Here is a 17803-nt window from a genome sequence, read left to right as displayed (position 1 = left end):
ACCACACAGTAGATTCCTGACAATCAGTGGAAAGTCACCAACGCGTATCTGCAGTTTTCTGTCATTATGCGTCGGCCAGTTGGAATAGTCATAAGTTTGGGCAAATACTCCGCTTGACTAAAATGTGACAAACAACTTGATGCTTGGAATGAATTTACTTGCATTCTTTGTTGCGGCCGTGCAAATACACAGCGTGACGCTTGGTAAGTTGTACTTTGCTTACAACTCGTTTCATTATCCTAAAAATTGACGCTCTTGATTTTGAACTGACGCTTTTTTTGTTGAATATTCCTCACGTCTGCTGCGTCAACATTTTTTGAGCGGAACATTCTTTCTCATAGAACACTCGTTTTCTCATAGTTAGGCGGGAACACAATGCTATTATAAGAACTGTTGGAATATTTAGTTAATAAAAACGATACAAATGAAAGTGATGTACACCTGCATAAATATCCAATCGATTAAATATGGAAAAGCTTTTGGGGTCAAAAGTTTTGAACTTGAAAAAAAAAAAAAACTCGTACTTGGAAAAAAAAAAAAACTTGAATCTGAAAATAAACGCGCTGAGCTTAAAACTTGGAAAATATTTTGAGGCCAAAAGTTTTGTACTTGCAAAGACAAAACTCGCACTTGAAAAAAAACCAAAACCTTGAATCTGAAAATAAACGCGCTGAGCTTAAAACTTGAAAAATAAAACAATACATTTGTCATGAAGTGATTGGAGCTGGGCGACCAAATGCAGCTTGGACCAGGGTTTATTGAAGAACTCAAAAGTTAGACTAGAGCGGTGGTTCCTAACCTTTTTCCTTGTTCGCACCCCATTCAATTCACCAACCAGTTCTCGCACCCCCTTCCAGAATTGATGAAAGTAGTATTACTACTAAATATACAGCACGAGGCAGTACACATACATACCTTCTTAGGTCTACTTCGGCTGATGACTGAAGAGAAACTAACAGTGTGAGGCCGAAGCAGGCTGATGCAATGAGTGACACTTATTACACACGTTGTGATCAATGTTTTCCGAGAAACTGTGTTCTGAAGCATACCTGTCAAAATCATGTTAGCTTCCCAAGTTTTTATTGTGTATTGTTATTCGTTTAACAGTACTTAACTTTATTACTTACAAAAATAAATTAACACTACATAAAATACAAATAATAAATAAATAAAAAGTATTATATATTATATATATTAAATAATTATAATAATAATAATCAGTTTACTTTACAGCTATAAGGCTTAATTAGCATTATCCCGAATGCCAATTAACACAATGACTTCTTGATTTCCAGAATTTTTCACTTTTTTCGGTTACCCGACCATTATCACCGAAAAATTGTAAATCTCACCCAGGGTATCCTCGCACCCCCTAGGAAGCATTCTCTGACGCCTAGGGGTTGCGAGCACCCCCGGTTAAGAACCACTGGACTAGAGGCTCGACTAGGGACTAGAACCGAACAGACTGGAGACTAGAAACAAGAAGACATGAGACGAGAACAATCCGACGGAGAGTGACACGCAGACAGGACTTAAATTGAAGACAGGTAGCGAGAGGCAGGTGACGGCATTCCGCTCCTGACAGGAGGTGGTTGCAAGTCCGTCCACTTCAGCTGCCACTCATGTTTCCACGCCCCGTGGTGCAAGTAGCACGATCCACGCAGATCTGCGTCCAAAGTCTAAAAAGTCCTTCAGGGCCTTATGCAACTCACAAAGAAGATTTGAACCTTGCCTCCGAATATTATATAGGCAATATATGATCAATAACGTTATTGAAATTGTTTTTCTTTTTGCAAACTTAAAAAGAATGGCAAAAGATATGTAATTAAATGTTTTCCATAAGTGGATTTAAATGGCTCCCAACATGTCAAGTGCTGTACTGTTCCAACTGCAGACAGAATCATTGAAAATATGAATTGCACAAGATTACTTACTTACTTACTTTGGCCCATCGCTCCCCGTGGAGCGTAGGCCACCGACGACTCTTCTCCATTTAACACGGTTTTGGGCAGTCCTTTCTGCCTCCTCCCAGCTGATTCCAAGGCTCTTGAGTTCTCCCTCAGTGTCCCGTCTCCAACTGTTTTTGGGCCGTCCTCTCCTTCTCTTCCCCTGCGGGTTCCAAGTCAGGGCCTGGCGTGTGGTAGTAGCTGCCGTTTTTTTCAGGGTGTGTCCGATCCATCCCCACTTTCGCCTCAGGATTTGTTTCTCTACTGGCTCCTGTCTTCCTCTCTGCCACAGTTCTTCATTTCTGATTTTGTCTGGCCATCTGATTCTGAAGATGCTCCTCAGACAGCAGTTGATGAAGGTTTGTATCTTCTGCCACGTCCTTTTCGTCCTTCTCCACGTCTCTGAACCGTAGACAAGGATGTGTATATATTTAAAAAAAAAAAGATATATACATAAAACATAAAACCAGAGCAAGGTCATGTGTGTCACTTTTGTTTTTGTCTTTCAGTCATTCACACGCTCAATTATTTTGTGACGGCCTCTCAAGTTGCAAAGCTACCAGAGTACTGGGAGGCCGCGTATGTTGATGGCATTCAGATTCAGCAGTTTGACAGCAACCACAGGGAAACGAAAGCCAAACATGACTGGGTGAACAAAATCACAGAAGATAATCCGTACTTCTGGGAGATAGAGACGGTGATCAATATTCGGAATGAGCAAATCATGAAGGACGACATTGAAATCGCTAAAAAGCGCTTCAACCAAACTGGAGGTTTGTTTACGTCCGCTCGTAAAATGCATTTCATGTGCTGGTACACTTCATGACTAATAAACAAACGTGTCACCGCTGGCTCCTCTCCGATTATCGTCACTGAATCTTGCGTGTGGTCCTTTCAGGTGTTCACATGATTCAGGTGATAAGCGGCTGTGAATGGGACGATGAGACGGGTGAGGTTAATGGTTGGGAGCACCACTGTTACGATGGAGAAGACTTCCTATCATTTGAGGCGAAGACGATGACATGGATCGCAGCACATCCACAAGCTTTCATCACCAAAATCAAGTTGCACCAAAGGGACGGGGAGAATCAAATCAGGAAGACTACATACACTGCGATGTGTCCTGTGCTGTTGAAGACACATTTGAGCAACGGGAGGGACTTCCTGACGAGAACCGGTACATTGTCCTCTCTCTCTCTCACTCACTCACTCTCTCTCTCTCTCTCTCTCTCTCTCTCTCTCTCTCTCTCTCTCTCTCTCTCTCTCTCTCTCTCTCTCTCTCTCTCTCTCTCTCTCTCTCTCTCTCTCTCTCTCTCTCTCTCCACACATGCTCTTTCTTACACATTCTCTCCATTTTTCCTGCCCTCCTCACGCGTTTTCCTCCATCTTTGCGTGCAGAGCTTCCCAAGGTGTTTCTCCTGCAGAAGACGCCTTCCTCTCCGGTCACCTGCCACGCCACAGGTTTCTACCCCAGGACATCGACCCTCTTTTGGAGGAAGAATGGCGAGGAGATCCACGAGGACGTGGAGATGGGGGCGACCCTCCCCAACCACGACGGAACCTTCCAGACCTCGGTCCACCTGAAAGTGGAGGTGACGCCCGCCGCGGAGCAGGAGTACGAATGCGTGTTCCGGCTGGCCGGCGTCTCGGAAGTCATCGTCATCAAGCTGGACGCCGGAAGCATCCTGAGCAACGCGCACATCCGGGGTGAGCGTTTGTCGCGGGTCAGACACGTCCGATTGGCTGCGGGGCGAGTGTGACGGCTCGGTGTCACGACAACAGTCGTTCACGTGTCTCTCTTCATTGCACACGCTTTGCCTTGTGAAAAAGAGCAAGAGAGGAAGAAGGCGGTGGCCATTGCCGTCCCCTCGGTGGTCCTCATTGTGGTGGCCATGGCCATGGCGGTGGTGGTGGTGGCGATGATCCTTAACAAGCATCTCAAAAGAAAACAAGGTGAGCTACAAATGTTTTCTCCCCTCAGGAACATCCAAAGAGAACATTGTTTGCCTCGCGTCGTTTGTGACCATTCCTAATCTCCTCTTGCTTCTCTTTTATTTCAGTCATATACTCTCAAGCTTGTAAAGAGGAAAAGCCACAAAAAAAAGAAGAAGAAGAAGAAGGACAATTAAGTAAGTAAAATGTTTTCTGCTTTATTTGAGCCACAATAACAAGGCAGCCATGTCAAGGTTTGATTCCAAGCTTAAGTGTCAATGAGGAGTCCCATCAGAAAATGTCAGCTGGGTACTGTGACAATGTTCACAGGTATGTTGATGTCAAGGCCATTGTTGTGCAAAAAAAGTACACTATTGCCCTGAGATACGAGCCAAATATGTTCAGCAACCACACTTGCAAATGCTTTTTTTTCCATTGAAAGGAATGGACATGACATTCTTCATCAAAATTGTTGTCATGTGTAATTTAACGTCCCGTCGTGTTTGCGCTCTTAGCTGTTTCCACCTACTGTGAGTCTGTTTCTGAATGAGAGGCAGTAGCCGTCACATGGTAAGTTAGCTCATGCTTATTACACGTGGTCTTCGGATTCTGGAGGTGGGTTAGGAAACACTTGGAAACACTATTTTGCTCCTCTTTCTTCAGGTGTTGGAATTCTTTCAGAGGACTTTCTCATCGCACCGCATTTGGAAATACAGATGTTTTTGTATAGTACCGTGCATCAAGTTACCTAATCTCGGGGTAATATTTGACCAAACGCTCTTGTTTCAAAAAAGCACATTAAGAACATAACTAGAATTGCGTTTTTTCACCTTCGTAATATTGCTAAGATTCGTCCGATCCTCTCGACCGGTGATGCGGAAACTATTATACATGCGTTTATTACGTCTACTGTAACGCATTATTCTCTGGTCTTCCTAAGTCCAGTACCAAAAGTCTACAGTTGGTACAAAATGCTGCTGCAAGGCTGCTCTCAAGAACATTTGATCACATTACCCAATATTTGCCAACTTACATTGGCTCCCGGTCCATTTAAGATGTGACTTCAAGGTTCTTCTATCAACCTATAAATCATTGCATGGCTGAGAGCCTTCATATCTCGTCGACCTAGTTGTCCCTTACGTTCCATCTCGTAACCTCCGCTCGCAAAAAGCCAGTCTTTTAGTGACCCCGCGGGCCAAAAAAATTTCTGCAGGGTTTAGAGCAGGGGTGCCCAATACGTCGATCGCGATCAACCGGTCGATCGCGATCAACCGGTCGATCGCCAAGTCACTATTGGTCGATCGCGTGATATTAAAATGTTTGTTTTTTTTCGCACTTGACTCGTGTACAAACAACGGCGCTAACAACACAACACAAACACGCTAGCTCGCGAGTTCCCGCCAATTGTCAGAACCCTGTTTTTTCTCTTAAACTTAAGAAAGGGTATAAAAATGAGTGGGGCAGCTGGCCATAGTAAGAAGTATCACTTCATAGGGAATGGGGAGTAGGACTTTTTTTTCACGATGACATATAAAAAAAATTTTTTTTTTTTTTTTAGTGGGTAGATCTTTGTGACTTGGTCATTTCAAAAGTAGCTCGCGAGCTGAAAAAGTTTGGACACCCCTGGTCTAGACCATTTTCTATTCGGGCTCCAGAGCTTTGGAATGCCCTACCAATGGATATTACAACTGCTACCTCAGTAGAAACATTTAAGACACGTCTAAAGACACATTTTTATGATATGGCCTTTAATTAACCTGTAGTGGCCGATTCGGCTAGAGTTTGTGTTTATTGCGTCACGCCTGACAAGCCGGAGCACCGGGAGAACGAGGTGGGCATCAGTGCTATAGTAATGAGCAGGTCTCCAAAGACAACACTAAAAGCGCTTCAAACAAACTGAGTAGTTCACCCGGCGCTCGGCTTTTCCCCATCCAATACGACGGCAAAGTTAAGTTACATGTACCAGTAGAACCAGTTTCACCACACAGTAGATTCCTGACAATCAGTGGAAAGTCACCAACGCGTGTCTGCAGTTTTCTGTCATTATGCGTCCGCCAGTTGGAATAGTCACAAGTTTGAACAAATACTTCGCTTGACTAAAATGTGACAAACAACTTGATGCATGGAATGAATTTACTTGCATTCTTTGTTGCGGCCGTGCAAATACACAGCGTGACGCCTGGTAAGTTGTACTTTGCTTACAACTCGTTTTAGTATCCTAAAGATTGACGCTCTTGATTTTGAACTGACGCATTTATTATTTGTTTGTTTGTTAAATATTCCTCACATGCCTGCTACGCCAACATTTTATGAGCGGAAAATTCTTTCACCTGAACACTTGTTTTCTCTTAGTAAGAAGGGAACACAATGCTATTTTAATAACTGTTGGAACATTTAGTTCAGGGGTGTCAAAGTCATATTTTTCGCGGGCCGCATTGTACTCATAGCTTCTTTCGGAGGGCCATTATGACTGTCAACCTAAATAAATGTACGAGCACCTCATATTATATACAGTAAAAGCTACAAAACAAACTGACAAAAAACTCGTTTTCAAATCAGACGAGTAAAAACTGGTCAAATATAAAAATAAAAAATACATTAAAAGTGAAGACAATTTTCAATATCGAGTAATGACGCACAAATTTGATGCACAATTTGTCTTTGCGGGCCACATAAAATGATGTGGCGGGCCGTATCTGGAACCCGGGCCTTGAGTTTGACACCTGTGATTTAGTTAATAAAAACGATACAAATCAAAGTGTACACCTGCATAAATATCCAATCGATGAAATAAGGAAACACGTTGGGGTCAAAAGTTTTGTACTAAAAAAAAACAAAAACTCATACTTGGAAAAAAAAAAACTTGAATCTGAAAATAAACGCGCTGAGCTTAAAAGTTGAACAATAAAACAATGCATTCAAGATCAAATTACTTATTTGAAAGATTTTTCGAGTTGAAAATAGTTTCCCCTCGCCCTGGTCATTTTTTTTTAATAAACTATTTTCAGGTTTCACCTCAATTTATTTTTCAAGTTTCAAGTTTTTTTGACTTGAAAATAGTTTCGCTTCGCCTTGGTCATTTTTAAAAATAAACTATTCATTTTCAGGTATCACAATTATTTTTTAACATTTGAGATCTTATTTTTTTCAGTTTCATGTTTTATATTTTCAGATTCACCTTTTTTTTCCCAGGTTTAACTCTTGTTTTTTCAGATTCGCCTCTTTTTTTTCTGGTTCAAATATTTGCAAGTTGCATACGTTTTCTTTGGGAGGCGGTTCCAAGCCTTCCAGTTCAGCCCTTTCGTGATTCCACGCCCCTAGGACCACTAGTGCCACGCCCCCACGTCAGATTCGGGTCCAAAGTATGCAACTCGCAAAGAGGATTTGAACCTTTCAGACAAAAAAAAAACCATTGCATCGCCTCCCGAATATTGTATAGGCAATATATGATCAATAACGTTATTGGATTATTATTATTTTTTTAAATTAAAGAGAATGGCAAAAGTTGTTAAATAGATTTTTTTCATAAGTGAATTTGAATGGCCGATGAGAGGCATCAACTCCAACATGTCAAGTGCTGCAATGTTCCAACTACAGACAGAATAATAGAAAATATGAATTGCACAAGATTGCCCAATGTAAAAACAGAGCATGATCAGGTGTGTCGCTTTTGTTTTTGTCTTTCAGTCATTCACACGCTCAATTATTTCATGACGGCTTCTCGAAATGGGAGGCTACCACAGTACATGGAGGTGGTGTATGTTGACGACGTTCAGATTCTGCAGTTTGACAGCAACCACAGGAAAATGAAAGTGAAACATGACTGGGTGAACAAAATCACTGAAGATGATCCATACTTCCGGAAGAGAGAGATGGACATCAGTTATGGGACTGAGCAGGACATGAAAAACAAGATTGAAATTGCTAAAAAGCACTTCAACCAAACTGGAGGTTTGTTTCCATCCGCTCGTAATATTCATTTCATGTGCTGGTACACTTCACGACTAATAAACAGACGTGTCACTGGTGGCTGATTATCGCCACTGAATGTTGCATGCGTTCCTTTCAGGTGTTCACATGATTCAGCTAATGTACGTCTGTGAATGGGATGATGAGACGGGTGAAGTTGATGCTTGGGAGCAATACTGTTACGATGGAGAATACTTCCTATCATTTGAGGGGAAGACGATGAAGTGGATCGCAGCAAATCTACAAGCTTTCAGTACCAAAATCAAGTGGGACCAAATAGATGGGCTTAATAAAACCAAGAAGAATGTTTTCACTCAGGAGTGTCCTTCTTATTTGAAGACGCATTTGAGGAACGGGAGGGACTTCCTGACGAGAACCGGTACATTGTCCTCTCTATCTCTATCTCTATCTCTCTCTATCTCTTTCCTGCCCTCCTCATGCGTTTTCCTCCATCTTTGCGTGCAGAGCTTCCCAAGGTGTTTCTCCTGCAGAAGACGCCTTCCTCTCCGGTCACCTGCCACGCCACGGGTTTTTACCCCAGGACATCGACCCTCTTTTGGAGGAAGAACGGCGAGGAGATCCACAAGGACGTGGAGATGGGGGAGACCCTCCCCAACCACGACGGAACCTTCCAGACCTCGGCCCACCTGAAAGTGGAGGTGACGACCGCCGCGGAGCAGGAGTACGAATGCGTGTTCCGGTTGGCCGGCGTCTCGGAAGACATCGTCATCAAGCTGGACGCCGGAAGCATCCTGAGCAACTGGCGCATCCTGGGTGAGCGTTTGTCGTGACTCAGACACTGTCCGATTGGCTGCGGGGTGAGCGTGACGACTCTATGTCAAGACAACAGTCGTTCACGTGTCTCTCTTCATTGCACACGCTTTGCCTTGTCAAAAAGAGCAAGACAAGAAGAAGGCCATGAACATGCTATTTATAGTCATCAGTCTGGTGGTGATAGCCATGCATTTGGTGGAGGTGGTTTTCTGCAAGCATCTCAAAAGGAAACAAGGTGAGCGACAAATGTTTCCTCCGTCAACAACATCCAAAGAGAACATTGTTTGCCTCGCGCTGTTTGTGACCATTCCTAATCTCCTCTTGCTTCTCTTTTATTTCAGCCAAAGACTTTCTAGCTTGGAAAGAGAAAGAAGAAGAAACTCTACAATTAAGTAAGTAAAATGTTGCAGGTGTTGGGTGTGACCCTTCCGAAAGTCAACAACAAGGCAGCCATGTCAAGGTTTGATTGAAAGCTAAAGTGTCAATGAGGAGTCCGTCAGAAAATGTCAGCTCACACGATCGTTTCCGTCAAAGGGTGCCCTGAGATATGAGCCAAATTTGTTCAGCAACCAGGCTTGCAAATGCTTTTTCTTTCCATTGAAAGGATTCAATGGAAAAAAAAGGTTCAAATATTTGCAAGTTGCGCCGTTGTGACATTCCTTATCTCCTCTTGCTTCTCTTCAGTTTTAGCCAAATACTCTCGAGCTTGTAAGAGGAAAAGCAAAAAGAAAAGAAGAAGAAGAAACTGTACAATTCAGTAAGTAAATTGTTTCTGCTGTATTTGAGCCACAATAAAAGGCAGCCATGTCATGTCAAGGTTTGATTGAAGCTAAAGTGTCAAGGAGGAGTCCCGTCAGAAATGTCAACTCACACCATTGTTGCCGTCAAAGGGTGCCCTGATATATGAGCCAAATTTGTTCGGCAACCCAGGCTTGCAAATGCTTTCTTTTTTTCCATTGAAAAGATTCGATGGAAAAAAAAAGGTTCAAATATTTGCAAGTTGCGCCGCGCCGTTTGTGACCATTCCTAATCTCCTCTTGCTTCTCTTCGTTTCAGCTGACAACTCTCAAGCTTGTAAAGAGGAAAAGCCAAAAAGGGAAGAAGAAAATGTACAATTAAGTAAGTAAAATGTTTTCTGCTTCCTTTGAGCCACAATAACAAGGCAGCCATGTCATGTCAAGGTTTGATTGAAGCTAAAGTGTCAATGAGGAGTCCCGTCAGAAAATGTCAGCTCACACCATTGTTGCCGTCAAAGGGTGCCCTGATATATGAGCCAAATTTGTTCGGCAACCCCGGCTTGCAAATGCTTTTTTTTTTCCATTGAAAAGATTCGATGGAAAAAAAAAAGGTTCAAATATTTGCAAGTTGCGCTGTTTGTGACCATTCCTAATCTCCTCTTGCTTCTCTTTCGTTTCAGCTGACAACTCTCAAGCTTGTAAAGAGGAAAAGCCAAAAGAAAAAGAAGGAGAAGAAGAAGAAGAAAATGTACGATTATCCATCCATCCATCCATTTTCTGTACCGCTGTATCCCCACGGGGGTCGTGGGCTTGCTGCTATCTAGCTTGTAAAGAGGAAAAGCCAAAAAAAGGAAGAAGAAGAAGAAAATGTACAATTAAGTAAGTAAAATGTTTTCTGCTTCCTTTGAGCCACAATAACAAGGCAGCCATGTCATGTCAAGGTTTGATTGAAAGCTAAAGTGTCAATGAGGAGTCCCGTCAGAAAATGTCAGCTCACACCATTGTTGCCGTCAAAGGGTGCCCTGATATATGAGCCAAATTTGTTCGGCAACCACGCTTGCAAATGCTTTTTTTTTCCATTGAAAAGATTCGATGGAAAAAAAAAGGTTCAAATATTTGCAAGTTGCGCCGTTTGTGACCATTCCTAATCTCCTCTTGCTTCTCTTTCGTTTCAGCTGACAACTCTCAAGCTTGTAAAGAGGAAAAGCCAAAAGAAAAAGAAGGAGAAGAAGAAGAAGAAAATGTACGATTATCCATCCATCCATCCATTTTCTGTACCGCTGTATCCCCACGGGGGTCGTGGGCTTGCTGCTATCTAGCTTGTAAGGAGAAAAAGTCAAAAAGGGAAGAAGAAAATGTACAATTAAGTAAGTAAAATGTTTTCTGCTTCCTTTGAGCCACAATAACAAGGCAGCCATGTCATGTCAAGGTTTGATTGAAAGCTAAAGTGTCAATGAGGAGTCCCGTCAGAAAATGTCAGCTCACACCATTGTTGCCGTTAAAGGGTGCCCTGATATATGAGCCAAATATGTTCAGCAACCACGCTTGCAAATGCTTTTTTTTCCATTGAAAGGAATGGACATGACATTCTTCATCAAAATTGTTGTCATGTGTAATTTAAAGTCTCGTCGTGTTTGTGCTTAGCTGTTTCCACCTACTATGAGTCTGTTTCTGAATGAGAGGCAGTAGCCGTGACATGGCAAGTTAGCTCATGCTTATTACACGTGGTCTTCGGCTTCTGGTGGTGGGTTAGGAAACATTTTGGATTCTTGTTCACTATTTTGCTCCTCTTTCTTCAGGTGTTGGAATTCTTTCAGAGGACGCACCGCACTGCTTCTATAGACATTCTCTTGAAGGTTCGTGAGTAGGTCCTGCAGGATCTGGTGAGGCATTTTGACCGAACCGTGCTGCTGATCACCCACAACCTGAAGACTATCGAGGGCGATCAGATTGCGGTGATAGGCGCGGGCGGCGTTCGGGAGCGAGGAACCCACCGCTCGCTGATGGAAAAGAATGGGATGTACCGTATTTTCCGCCCTAAAAGGCGCACCTAAAAACCTAAAATTTTCTCAAAAGCCGACAGTGCGCCTTATAGGCCAGTGCGCCTTATATATGGATCAATTGATGAATTTGTTGATCCATACTGGTTGTACACAGTGCTCTGCCAAAATGTTTCAGTACGTTTTAGTACGACTAGTAAATTACAAGGTCGCATCGCTTCCCAACATTACGGCAACTGTAGTCAGGGGGCGTCACCGAATAGCTGTTGTACCCGCGAGGCTATTCATTTAAAAATAGGCTGCTCTGTTAATGTTTCGAGTAAATCTACGGATCGATATGGAAGGGAAACATAGGTAAGTAGTACCAATGCGTTAGATCGAACTTTAGTCAGTTCCGATCATTTTATAGGAGATCGTTGAGAAACGCGATTGTTTACACTTTGCTGAGGCTCATGGGAGATTGCGAGCTGAGGCTCGTGAGACTTTGCGGATGGCTAATGCTATTGCGATAGCTGCTATACGTACCAGGCTATTTCATGTCAAAATAGGCTGCTCTGTTAATGTTTCGAGTAAATCTACGGATCGATATGGAAGGGAAACATAGGTAAGTAGTACCAATGCGTTACATCGAACTTTAGTCAGTTCTGATCATTTTATAGGAGATCGTTTGAGAAACGCGATTGTTTACAGAGGGCTCGTTGGTTATTGGCTAGTGGATGCATACTGCAACCCTAGTCAACCTCAGTTTGATGCAGTATAGCTTCTATTTTATGCGCCTTATAATCCGGTGCGCCTTATATATGGACAAAGTTTTAAAATGGGCCGTTCATTGAAGGTGCGCCTTATAACCCGGTGCGCCTTTTAGGGCGGAAAATACGGTTACTCTAAACTGAGAGAGAAGTTTGCCATCGCTGGAAGCTAACTCCTTCAGAAGCACTGACATGCATTTACAACCTGGATTTATTCTTTTCCTAAAAAAAATTAATTCATGTGTACTCACTGTATCACAGACCCAAAAGAAAATGTTATTTATTTCCAGTTTGTAGTTTTGAATATTTGACCAACAGTTGTCATATAGTACCGTGAATCAAGCGAGAAATTCACCAGATACCAGGTAGGCAAAAACGAGGAAATTGCGTGCAAGAAGCTTGCCACTCTTTCAAGACTGAGAGTTGAAATGCAAAATGGCCAACCCAAGTGGAAAGTTGACTTTTTTGTTCACTTTGCTTTTGTGTAATTAAACAAATCAAGTCATTCTTTACCACCGGTTGGAAGTTGCATCATGAAAGTTGATATCTGGATGAATTTGAGCCCTTAAAAACTGTAGGAATGATATTTCGTTATGATTTATTATGTTTTATTATACATTTGTGATTATTGTGGAAAGTGTGTGGATCAGAAGCAGAGGAACCAAAAGTCTGCTTGACCCGAGCTGATTTCCAGCCGGCAATATGAGGAAACAATCGGAGACGATCTTTCTGCTTTTAGATGACGTGATGAAATGATGTGCAAAAGAGCTTATCTGCGAATGCTTGCTTGCAGTCACTCTGCAAGAAACATAACAAGTGCAGGGTGGATGCCTGTTTGCTGATTTCCCCACCCCTTAAAGGCATCGCCCTTATGTAACCTAGTGACCTCAAAGTGAATAAAAGTGAGGTTTATGGGAGGGCTCAGGAGAATAGATAAGAGAACAGCCTCCTATTCTCCTTGCAAGAAACTGGAAGCGTCTTCTCTCCTCATTGTTTATTTTGGGAAATAAACCTAACAAAAACCTTAAGACTCTTTTTAATAAAGCAATTTATTATTATGAGTTCATAATAATAAATTGCTTTATTAAATAAAAATTAAAATATTAAATATTTTGAAAAATAGATTACTATATATTAAAAAAAAAGAAGAAAAAAAGTGTGGCTCCATAGCGCCATCTTGTGATCCTGGTCAAACGTTTGCGTTCTCGGACCACATTTCAGTTTGACAACAGCCTTAATACTTCCCCAAGCAAAGATACAGAGGCTACAAAACTAGGAAAACCCCCAGAAACAGATACATGACGTTTAAATACAAACATGCGTAAATAAAACATTTTAACATACATTTAAAGCGTATTTCCAATTTGCGCATGCGCAGAATGGATAACGGGCGGAAGTTGTGTCATGAAGTCGCTGCCACTCGGAAAGTGCCCCAAATATCCACGCGGGTTAGATTTATTCCTAAAAGAACGAGCTTTTTAACAGTTTTTGTCACTCTTTTTAGGTAGTAGTGATTGCATACAAAGTAAAGGCTCAACTTTCCGGAGGTAAGTTGAAAGTCAGTGCTCGCTTTTTGTTTAGTTTCGGTTTGATAAACATGGAAAAGAGCGGCGACGTGCAACGTCGTTTTTCAACAATAGGACTTTCTCGACGTGTATTTAAACTAAAACGATATCGTTCGAGGTACTTAACAGATTATTTTGTTATTAATGTTCAAACTAACTAATAAACAGAGATTTGAGTTGTTCTTTTTTACTCGTACTAAGCAACAGGTTTGCTGTGAAGTTCGACATGCGAGTTCATCTTATTTCCAAGCATTTCCGGCTACCTTTCTATTAAAATTACAACCCAAACAATCGGAAGTGTCCACACAACTCGTGTGACAAGAAACATTTCTCGATTTAACGATTACATTTATGTCATTTGTGTGATGTTTTGGTATTCGCTCGCTTTTCTAACTGAATTCAGACGCCATCTTGTGTAGAACGAATCACTACAGCCCCTAAGTAAAAACTCAATTTAACGTTTGTTGGGAAATATGTCAAATATTATCATTAGATTCTATGTAAGTATAGAAGATCTTTGTTGTATGTGACTGTGCAACCGAGATTGAATGTTGTGGAAACAAAGATGTTGGCTCAAGAGCATATGGCTGGAGTCATGATTCGCTTTAAACAAAAACATCCTTGTTTAACAAAGGTCATGAGTTTATCATGAGATGTCCATACTACTTGTGAACAAGAGAAGCTATACATTTGTGTAAACGCCACCCAATGTAATGAACTCAAAAGTAGCCAGGCTGTATGGAGGAAGGGCGCGATTGGCCAAGGAAGACAACTCTCTGTGAAATTCTTTGTAAATGTCGATGAACCTAACAGCAGTTTAAACAGTATTGCAATTGAAAGTTAAGTGAAAGCCACAACAGAGGCCACATTGTTACCCGCACGTCAAAATACTAAATATTTGCCTTATCTCTCTTCTCAGGGATTTTCCGGCCCTCCCTTTGCAGCTGGCTGGGTCTTTAGTCTGGATTCAAGCAACATGCAGACTGGAACACAAAGAGGTTCTGCACACCAGATCCCCACCATGTGTGAAGACCCCAATTTTAATTCTGGTGCTTCTTTGCAGGCCTGTCCAGTGAGCTGTTTGAGTCCTTGAAGGTGTACCTGAACAACAGCAAACGGCTGCAGCCCATTATCGGTACTAACTCTAATCATTTGTGTTAACTTATCCGGACATTAATTTTGCTCTTGATTGACTTTTGCGTCCCCGCAGGGCTGCGCAGCATCACGGAATGCGTGAAAGCAGGCTCGCGTGGGGGTGGCGAGCCCGTGTACCTCTGCGAGGTGTGCGCGTGTCGGCTGAGCAAAGGCGACATGCGCAACCACATCATGGGCAGCATCCACCGCTACAATTACACTGCAAGTACCCGCACAACCGCTACTAACCAGCTGCAACGTGTGGCGCTAGTTAGCTTAGCCCGCTAAGACCCTTTGGTGTTTGCCGGACAGAGAGCCCGACATCCCCAGCTGCTGTCGGGTGTGAAGCAGAGCGACGCTGACATGTCTCTGCTGGCCTGGCCCCTGATGGACATCGCCAGGATGCTGGAGGACCAGGAGGGACCCGGGGACATCAAGGTGCGTCATTACAAAAAACGTTAGCGGCGGCAGCCTAATTTAAATGACCTAGAGAAGAGCGCCGTTGACATTGTTTAAAAACCCATCAATTGATTTGATGTCTTTTGTTTGCAAGTTGCTTGAAGTCGAGGATGCCACGTTTGAGATGCTGAAGGGCGCCAGTGACAGCGATGGTAATTCTGCTACTCTTGAATGCATCACCTCCCGTTGTTGCGAATTAAATAATGTTTCTATTTTTTTTCAAAGCAATCAATTTGAGTAAGCTTCTCCTGTACGGACCTGCCGAGCCGGAGAGCCTCTCAAACGACAAGCATGACGAAGAGGAGAGGGTGGTCACCATTCGCCACAACGAGGAGCAGTTGGCAGATGGTGATGGTTCTTCTTGGGCCGAAGAAACCACTCCGAGTTTTGGCCACATCTTGCGTGATCGCTACAAAGGGAAGAAACCTCTCATTGGTCAGTTCCAGTCGTTTTTCTTCAGTTTGCAAGCGGACTGCACGCCAGCTGAGCCCCCTTCGGCCTGGCAGGTCTTTTCAGGGTAACCGAGTGCGTCTGCCAGGAGGACCGTCGCACGTACTGCTTCCTGTGCCACTGCTGCCGGACTCGGGTCCACACGCGGGTCTTCATCCACCACGTCAGCAGCTCGAGTCACGCGCGCAGCTACCTGGTCAGTTTGCGGACACGAGGTGGCGTGAGCGAGAACACGGGAGTTCAACCTGCAACACTGCGCTAGATGGAAACGCGGCGTAAGCTGGTGGAGGCGGCAGGACCGAACGTCGCCGACCACACTCGACTGATGGACTCGCTGGCCGAGAGGGTGGAGCGCGAGGAGGGACGAGGAGACATGGAAGTCAGCCTCGTGTGCTTCTGACACGTCCTCTTTTTGCTGCTCAGGTTGACGCTGAAGTTTGAAACATGTCGTGTTTGTAGGTGGTCGAAGCACCGCAGTTTCTCTGCGGGAAACTCGCCAGCAAAAGTTACAAGTGGTGTAAGTAGACTTGAGGCTTTTGACAAACACAAGTAGTCTGTGAAGTAATCTGTATACCAATTTGCGTTTCAACTCCTTTGCAGGCGTCAACAGGCTTTGGAACAGGAGCTACCCGACTGCACGCAAGTGGAACAAAGCCAAGACAGGTGTGTTTTTTTTCTTCTCATTTTCTCAGTGGCAACTCTTTAATGTGATTTGTTTCACCACGGCAGGAGGCCCCAAAGTCAAGAGCGTCAGAGGCAAAAATCAGGTGGTGTTCAAGGTAACGCTTCCGCTCACTGAAGGTCCGCTGCTGCTAGAGAGAACGTCCTTCAGCCAGGAAAGTCCACCCCGGAACCACCTGAACCCAGACTTAGACTCTGAGCTCGCTGACCCAGTCGCGGAGGACTTTGGTGTCTCTCACCAGTTTGATCCGCCCATCAACCATCCAAGTCCCGAATGGCAAACCGAGGCCCCCGTTGCACGAGAGTGGTTCAATTCCGAATACGCACAGTGGCACGATTGGTCGCTGGCTCAAAAGCAAGAAAACCAACCCCAGGCTAATCCGCCGCCGGTTGCTACGAATGCTGGAGGGCATCATGCACCTCCAACGGAATTCCAAAGCATTCCCGTGGTCCAGACGCCATCTTGGACGCAACCGTATTTGGTGGGTTCGGGCGGTTTTCCTGGGTACCAAGGCTACGGGGTTCCCCTACGGTTGCATCCCCCACCCTATGTCATTCCACCTTCTTTCTATCCCACTCCACCCGCCCTGCCTGAACCACTTTAAATGTCCAGAAATGATCAAGAATGCAGTCGGTTAAAGAGTGCACACGTTTGATGCACATTTGCAAAGATGTTAACACTTTTTTTTTTGTCACCTGGTGTGAGTAAAATCAGTATACAAAGTTTTCAAAAGGATTGTAATTTTTTTATAAACCTATAAATGTGAAGCTGACCTACTTTTTGAGTCGTGTACTCACTGTCATTGTGGCAAATTGAACCACCCCAATATGAAAAGTTGTATAGAAATATTTTTTAAGTTTGTTGGAAATTTAATGGGAGTTCACCAGTCAGTTACACTCGACGGCAGAAGCCAAATACAGATTGTGTGCCCAACTTACTCAATGTGTGTTCATATTTTTTTCTCCTAGATGTTCACAACCAGCACTTTATTTCAGATGTTTTAAGTAATTGTTGAGTGTAAATTGACCAAAAAATGCAAAAGCAATCTTACAAATTAATTGTTAAAATACAGTATAAAAATATGCTATTAAGTGGGACAAAATTCAAAATGACAAGAAAACTTTTGAAGTCAAAGGATGACTACTGTGGTAATAAAAGTCGATACATAATTACACTGCATCACATGCGCATGCATAAAAAAAGTAATAAAACAGATAAAAGTGCAATTCTTTTTGCTTCTGTTTAAAAACAAAATCACAAACGAAAATGGCGGGGATCATAATTAGGATATTGGACATATGTTTCGTTAAAGGAAGTGACTGAATAAATGGGAAATGGGGGTCCGATACACAACCGCTTGCTTGTTGTATTGAAAGTAGAGCCCTCTGGCGGACATATCACAGAAC

The 17803-nt window shown here is 43.1% G+C and overlaps 3 protein-coding genes and 2 long non-coding RNA genes across 12 annotated transcripts; 4 read left to right on the top strand and 1 right to left on the bottom strand.

The window, feature by feature from the left end:
- The first annotated feature begins 42 nt into the window (after positions 1-42).
- Positions 43-11369, top strand: LOC119130299 (H-2 class I histocompatibility antigen, K-B alpha chain-like). Of its 4 annotated transcripts, XR_005099394.1 has the most exons (9): positions 43-203; positions 2456-2719; positions 2845-3123; positions 3345-3640; positions 3755-3899; positions 4007-4075; positions 4394-4448; positions 4542-4572; positions 11180-11369. XR_005099394.1 is itself a non-coding variant. In XM_037264097.1 (8 exons), the coding sequence occupies exons 1-7, from the start codon at positions 140-142 to the stop codon at positions 4426-4428; spliced, it is 1152 nt and encodes a 383-aa protein (XP_037119992.1). In that variant the 5' UTR covers positions 43-139; the 3' UTR covers positions 4429-4448; positions 11158-11369. The 4 variants fall into 4 exon arrangements, 3 of the variants coding, with proteins under 3 accessions (XP_037119992.1, XP_037119991.1, XP_037119993.1); XM_037264097.1 differs by lacking the exon at positions 4542-4572 and having other exon boundaries at positions 11158-11369; XM_037264096.1 differs by lacking the exon at positions 11180-11369 and having other exon boundaries at positions 4542-4668.
- Positions 246-739, bottom strand: LOC119130461. Its single transcript, XR_005099422.1, has 2 exons — positions 649-739; positions 246-523 (listed from the first exon to the last, which is right to left on the bottom strand). It is a non-coding gene; the product is annotated as an uncharacterized LOC119130461 (long non-coding RNA).
- Positions 370-1126, top strand: LOC119130454. Its single transcript, XR_005099414.1, has 2 exons — positions 370-484; positions 594-1126. It is a non-coding gene; the product is annotated as an uncharacterized LOC119130454 (long non-coding RNA).
- On the top strand, positions 5733-12280 carry LOC119130808 (H-2 class I histocompatibility antigen, Q7 alpha chain-like). Its single transcript, XM_037264741.1, has 8 exons — positions 5733-6060; positions 7566-7829; positions 7948-8226; positions 8313-8621; positions 8746-8856; positions 9678-9730; positions 11227-11313; positions 12224-12280. Exons 1-8 carry the CDS (start codon positions 5997-5999, stop codon positions 12278-12280), a joined length of 1224 nt encoding a protein of 407 aa, XP_037120636.1. The 5' UTR covers positions 5733-5996.
- Positions 12281-13490: 1210 nt separating this feature from the next.
- Positions 13491-17334, top strand: si:ch211-199g17.2. Of its 5 annotated transcripts, none has more exons than XM_037263996.1 (13): positions 13491-13665; positions 14592-14670; positions 14736-14807; positions 14883-15028; positions 15119-15244; positions 15360-15417; positions 15491-15700; positions 15772-15911; positions 15978-16094; positions 16175-16232; positions 16316-16378; positions 16445-16471; positions 16532-17334. In XM_037263996.1, exons 2-13 carry the CDS (start codon positions 14649-14651, stop codon positions 16999-17001), a joined length of 1509 nt encoding a protein of 502 aa, XP_037119891.1. In that variant the 5' UTR covers positions 13491-13665; positions 14592-14648; the 3' UTR covers positions 17002-17334. The 5 variants fall into 5 exon arrangements, with proteins under 5 accessions (XP_037119891.1, XP_037119890.1, XP_037119888.1 ...); XM_037263995.1 differs by having other exon boundaries at positions 16442-16471; XM_037263993.1 differs by having other exon boundaries at positions 13492-13654; positions 16442-17334.
- Positions 17335-17803: the final 469 nt, after the last annotated feature.

This window comes from Syngnathus acus, chromosome 11 (genome assembly GCF_901709675.1).
Source record: "Syngnathus acus chromosome 11, fSynAcu1.2, whole genome shotgun sequence".
NCBI classification, from domain to species: domain Eukaryota; kingdom Metazoa; phylum Chordata; class Actinopteri; order Syngnathiformes; family Syngnathidae; genus Syngnathus; species Syngnathus acus.
This window is presented reverse-complemented; position numbering and strand designations above follow the sequence as displayed.

Excerpts from the sequence above, each read along its gene's own strand:
- LOC119130299 (XM_037264097.1), top strand. The coding sequence starts at position 140 with ATGCTTGGAATGAATTTACTTGCATTCTTTGTTGCGGCCGTGCAAATA. Across the intron at positions 204-2,455 it reads AATACACAGCGTGACGCTTG|TCATTCACACGCTCAATTAT; the intron begins GTAAGTTGTACT and ends TTTGTCTTTCAG. Across the intron at positions 4,076-4,393 it reads AGAAGAAGAAGGACAATTAA|CTGTTTCCACCTACTGTGAG; the intron begins GTAAGTAAAATG and ends TTGCGCTCTTAG.
- LOC119130808 (XM_037264741.1), top strand. The coding sequence starts at position 5,997 with ATGCATGGAATGAATTTACTTGCATTCTTTGTTGCGGCCGTGCAAATA. Across the intron at positions 8,622-8,745 it reads GAGCAACTGGCGCATCCTGG|AGCAAGACAAGAAGAAGGCC; the intron begins GTGAGCGTTTGT and ends CTTGTCAAAAAG. Across the intron at positions 11,314-12,223 it reads TCGAGGGCGATCAGATTGCG|GGCGGAAAATACGGTTACTC; the intron begins GTGATAGGCGCG and ends TGCGCCTTTTAG.
- si:ch211-199g17.2 (XM_037263993.1), top strand. The coding sequence starts at position 14,649 with ATGCAGACTGGAACACAAAGAG. Across the intron at positions 15,701-15,771 it reads AGGGAAGAAACCTCTCATTG|GTCTTTTCAGGGTAACCGAG; the intron begins GTCAGTTCCAGT and ends TCGGCCTGGCAG. Across the intron at positions 16,233-16,315 it reads CAGCAAAAGTTACAAGTGGT|GCGTCAACAGGCTTTGGAAC; the intron begins GTAAGTAGACTT and ends ACTCCTTTGCAG.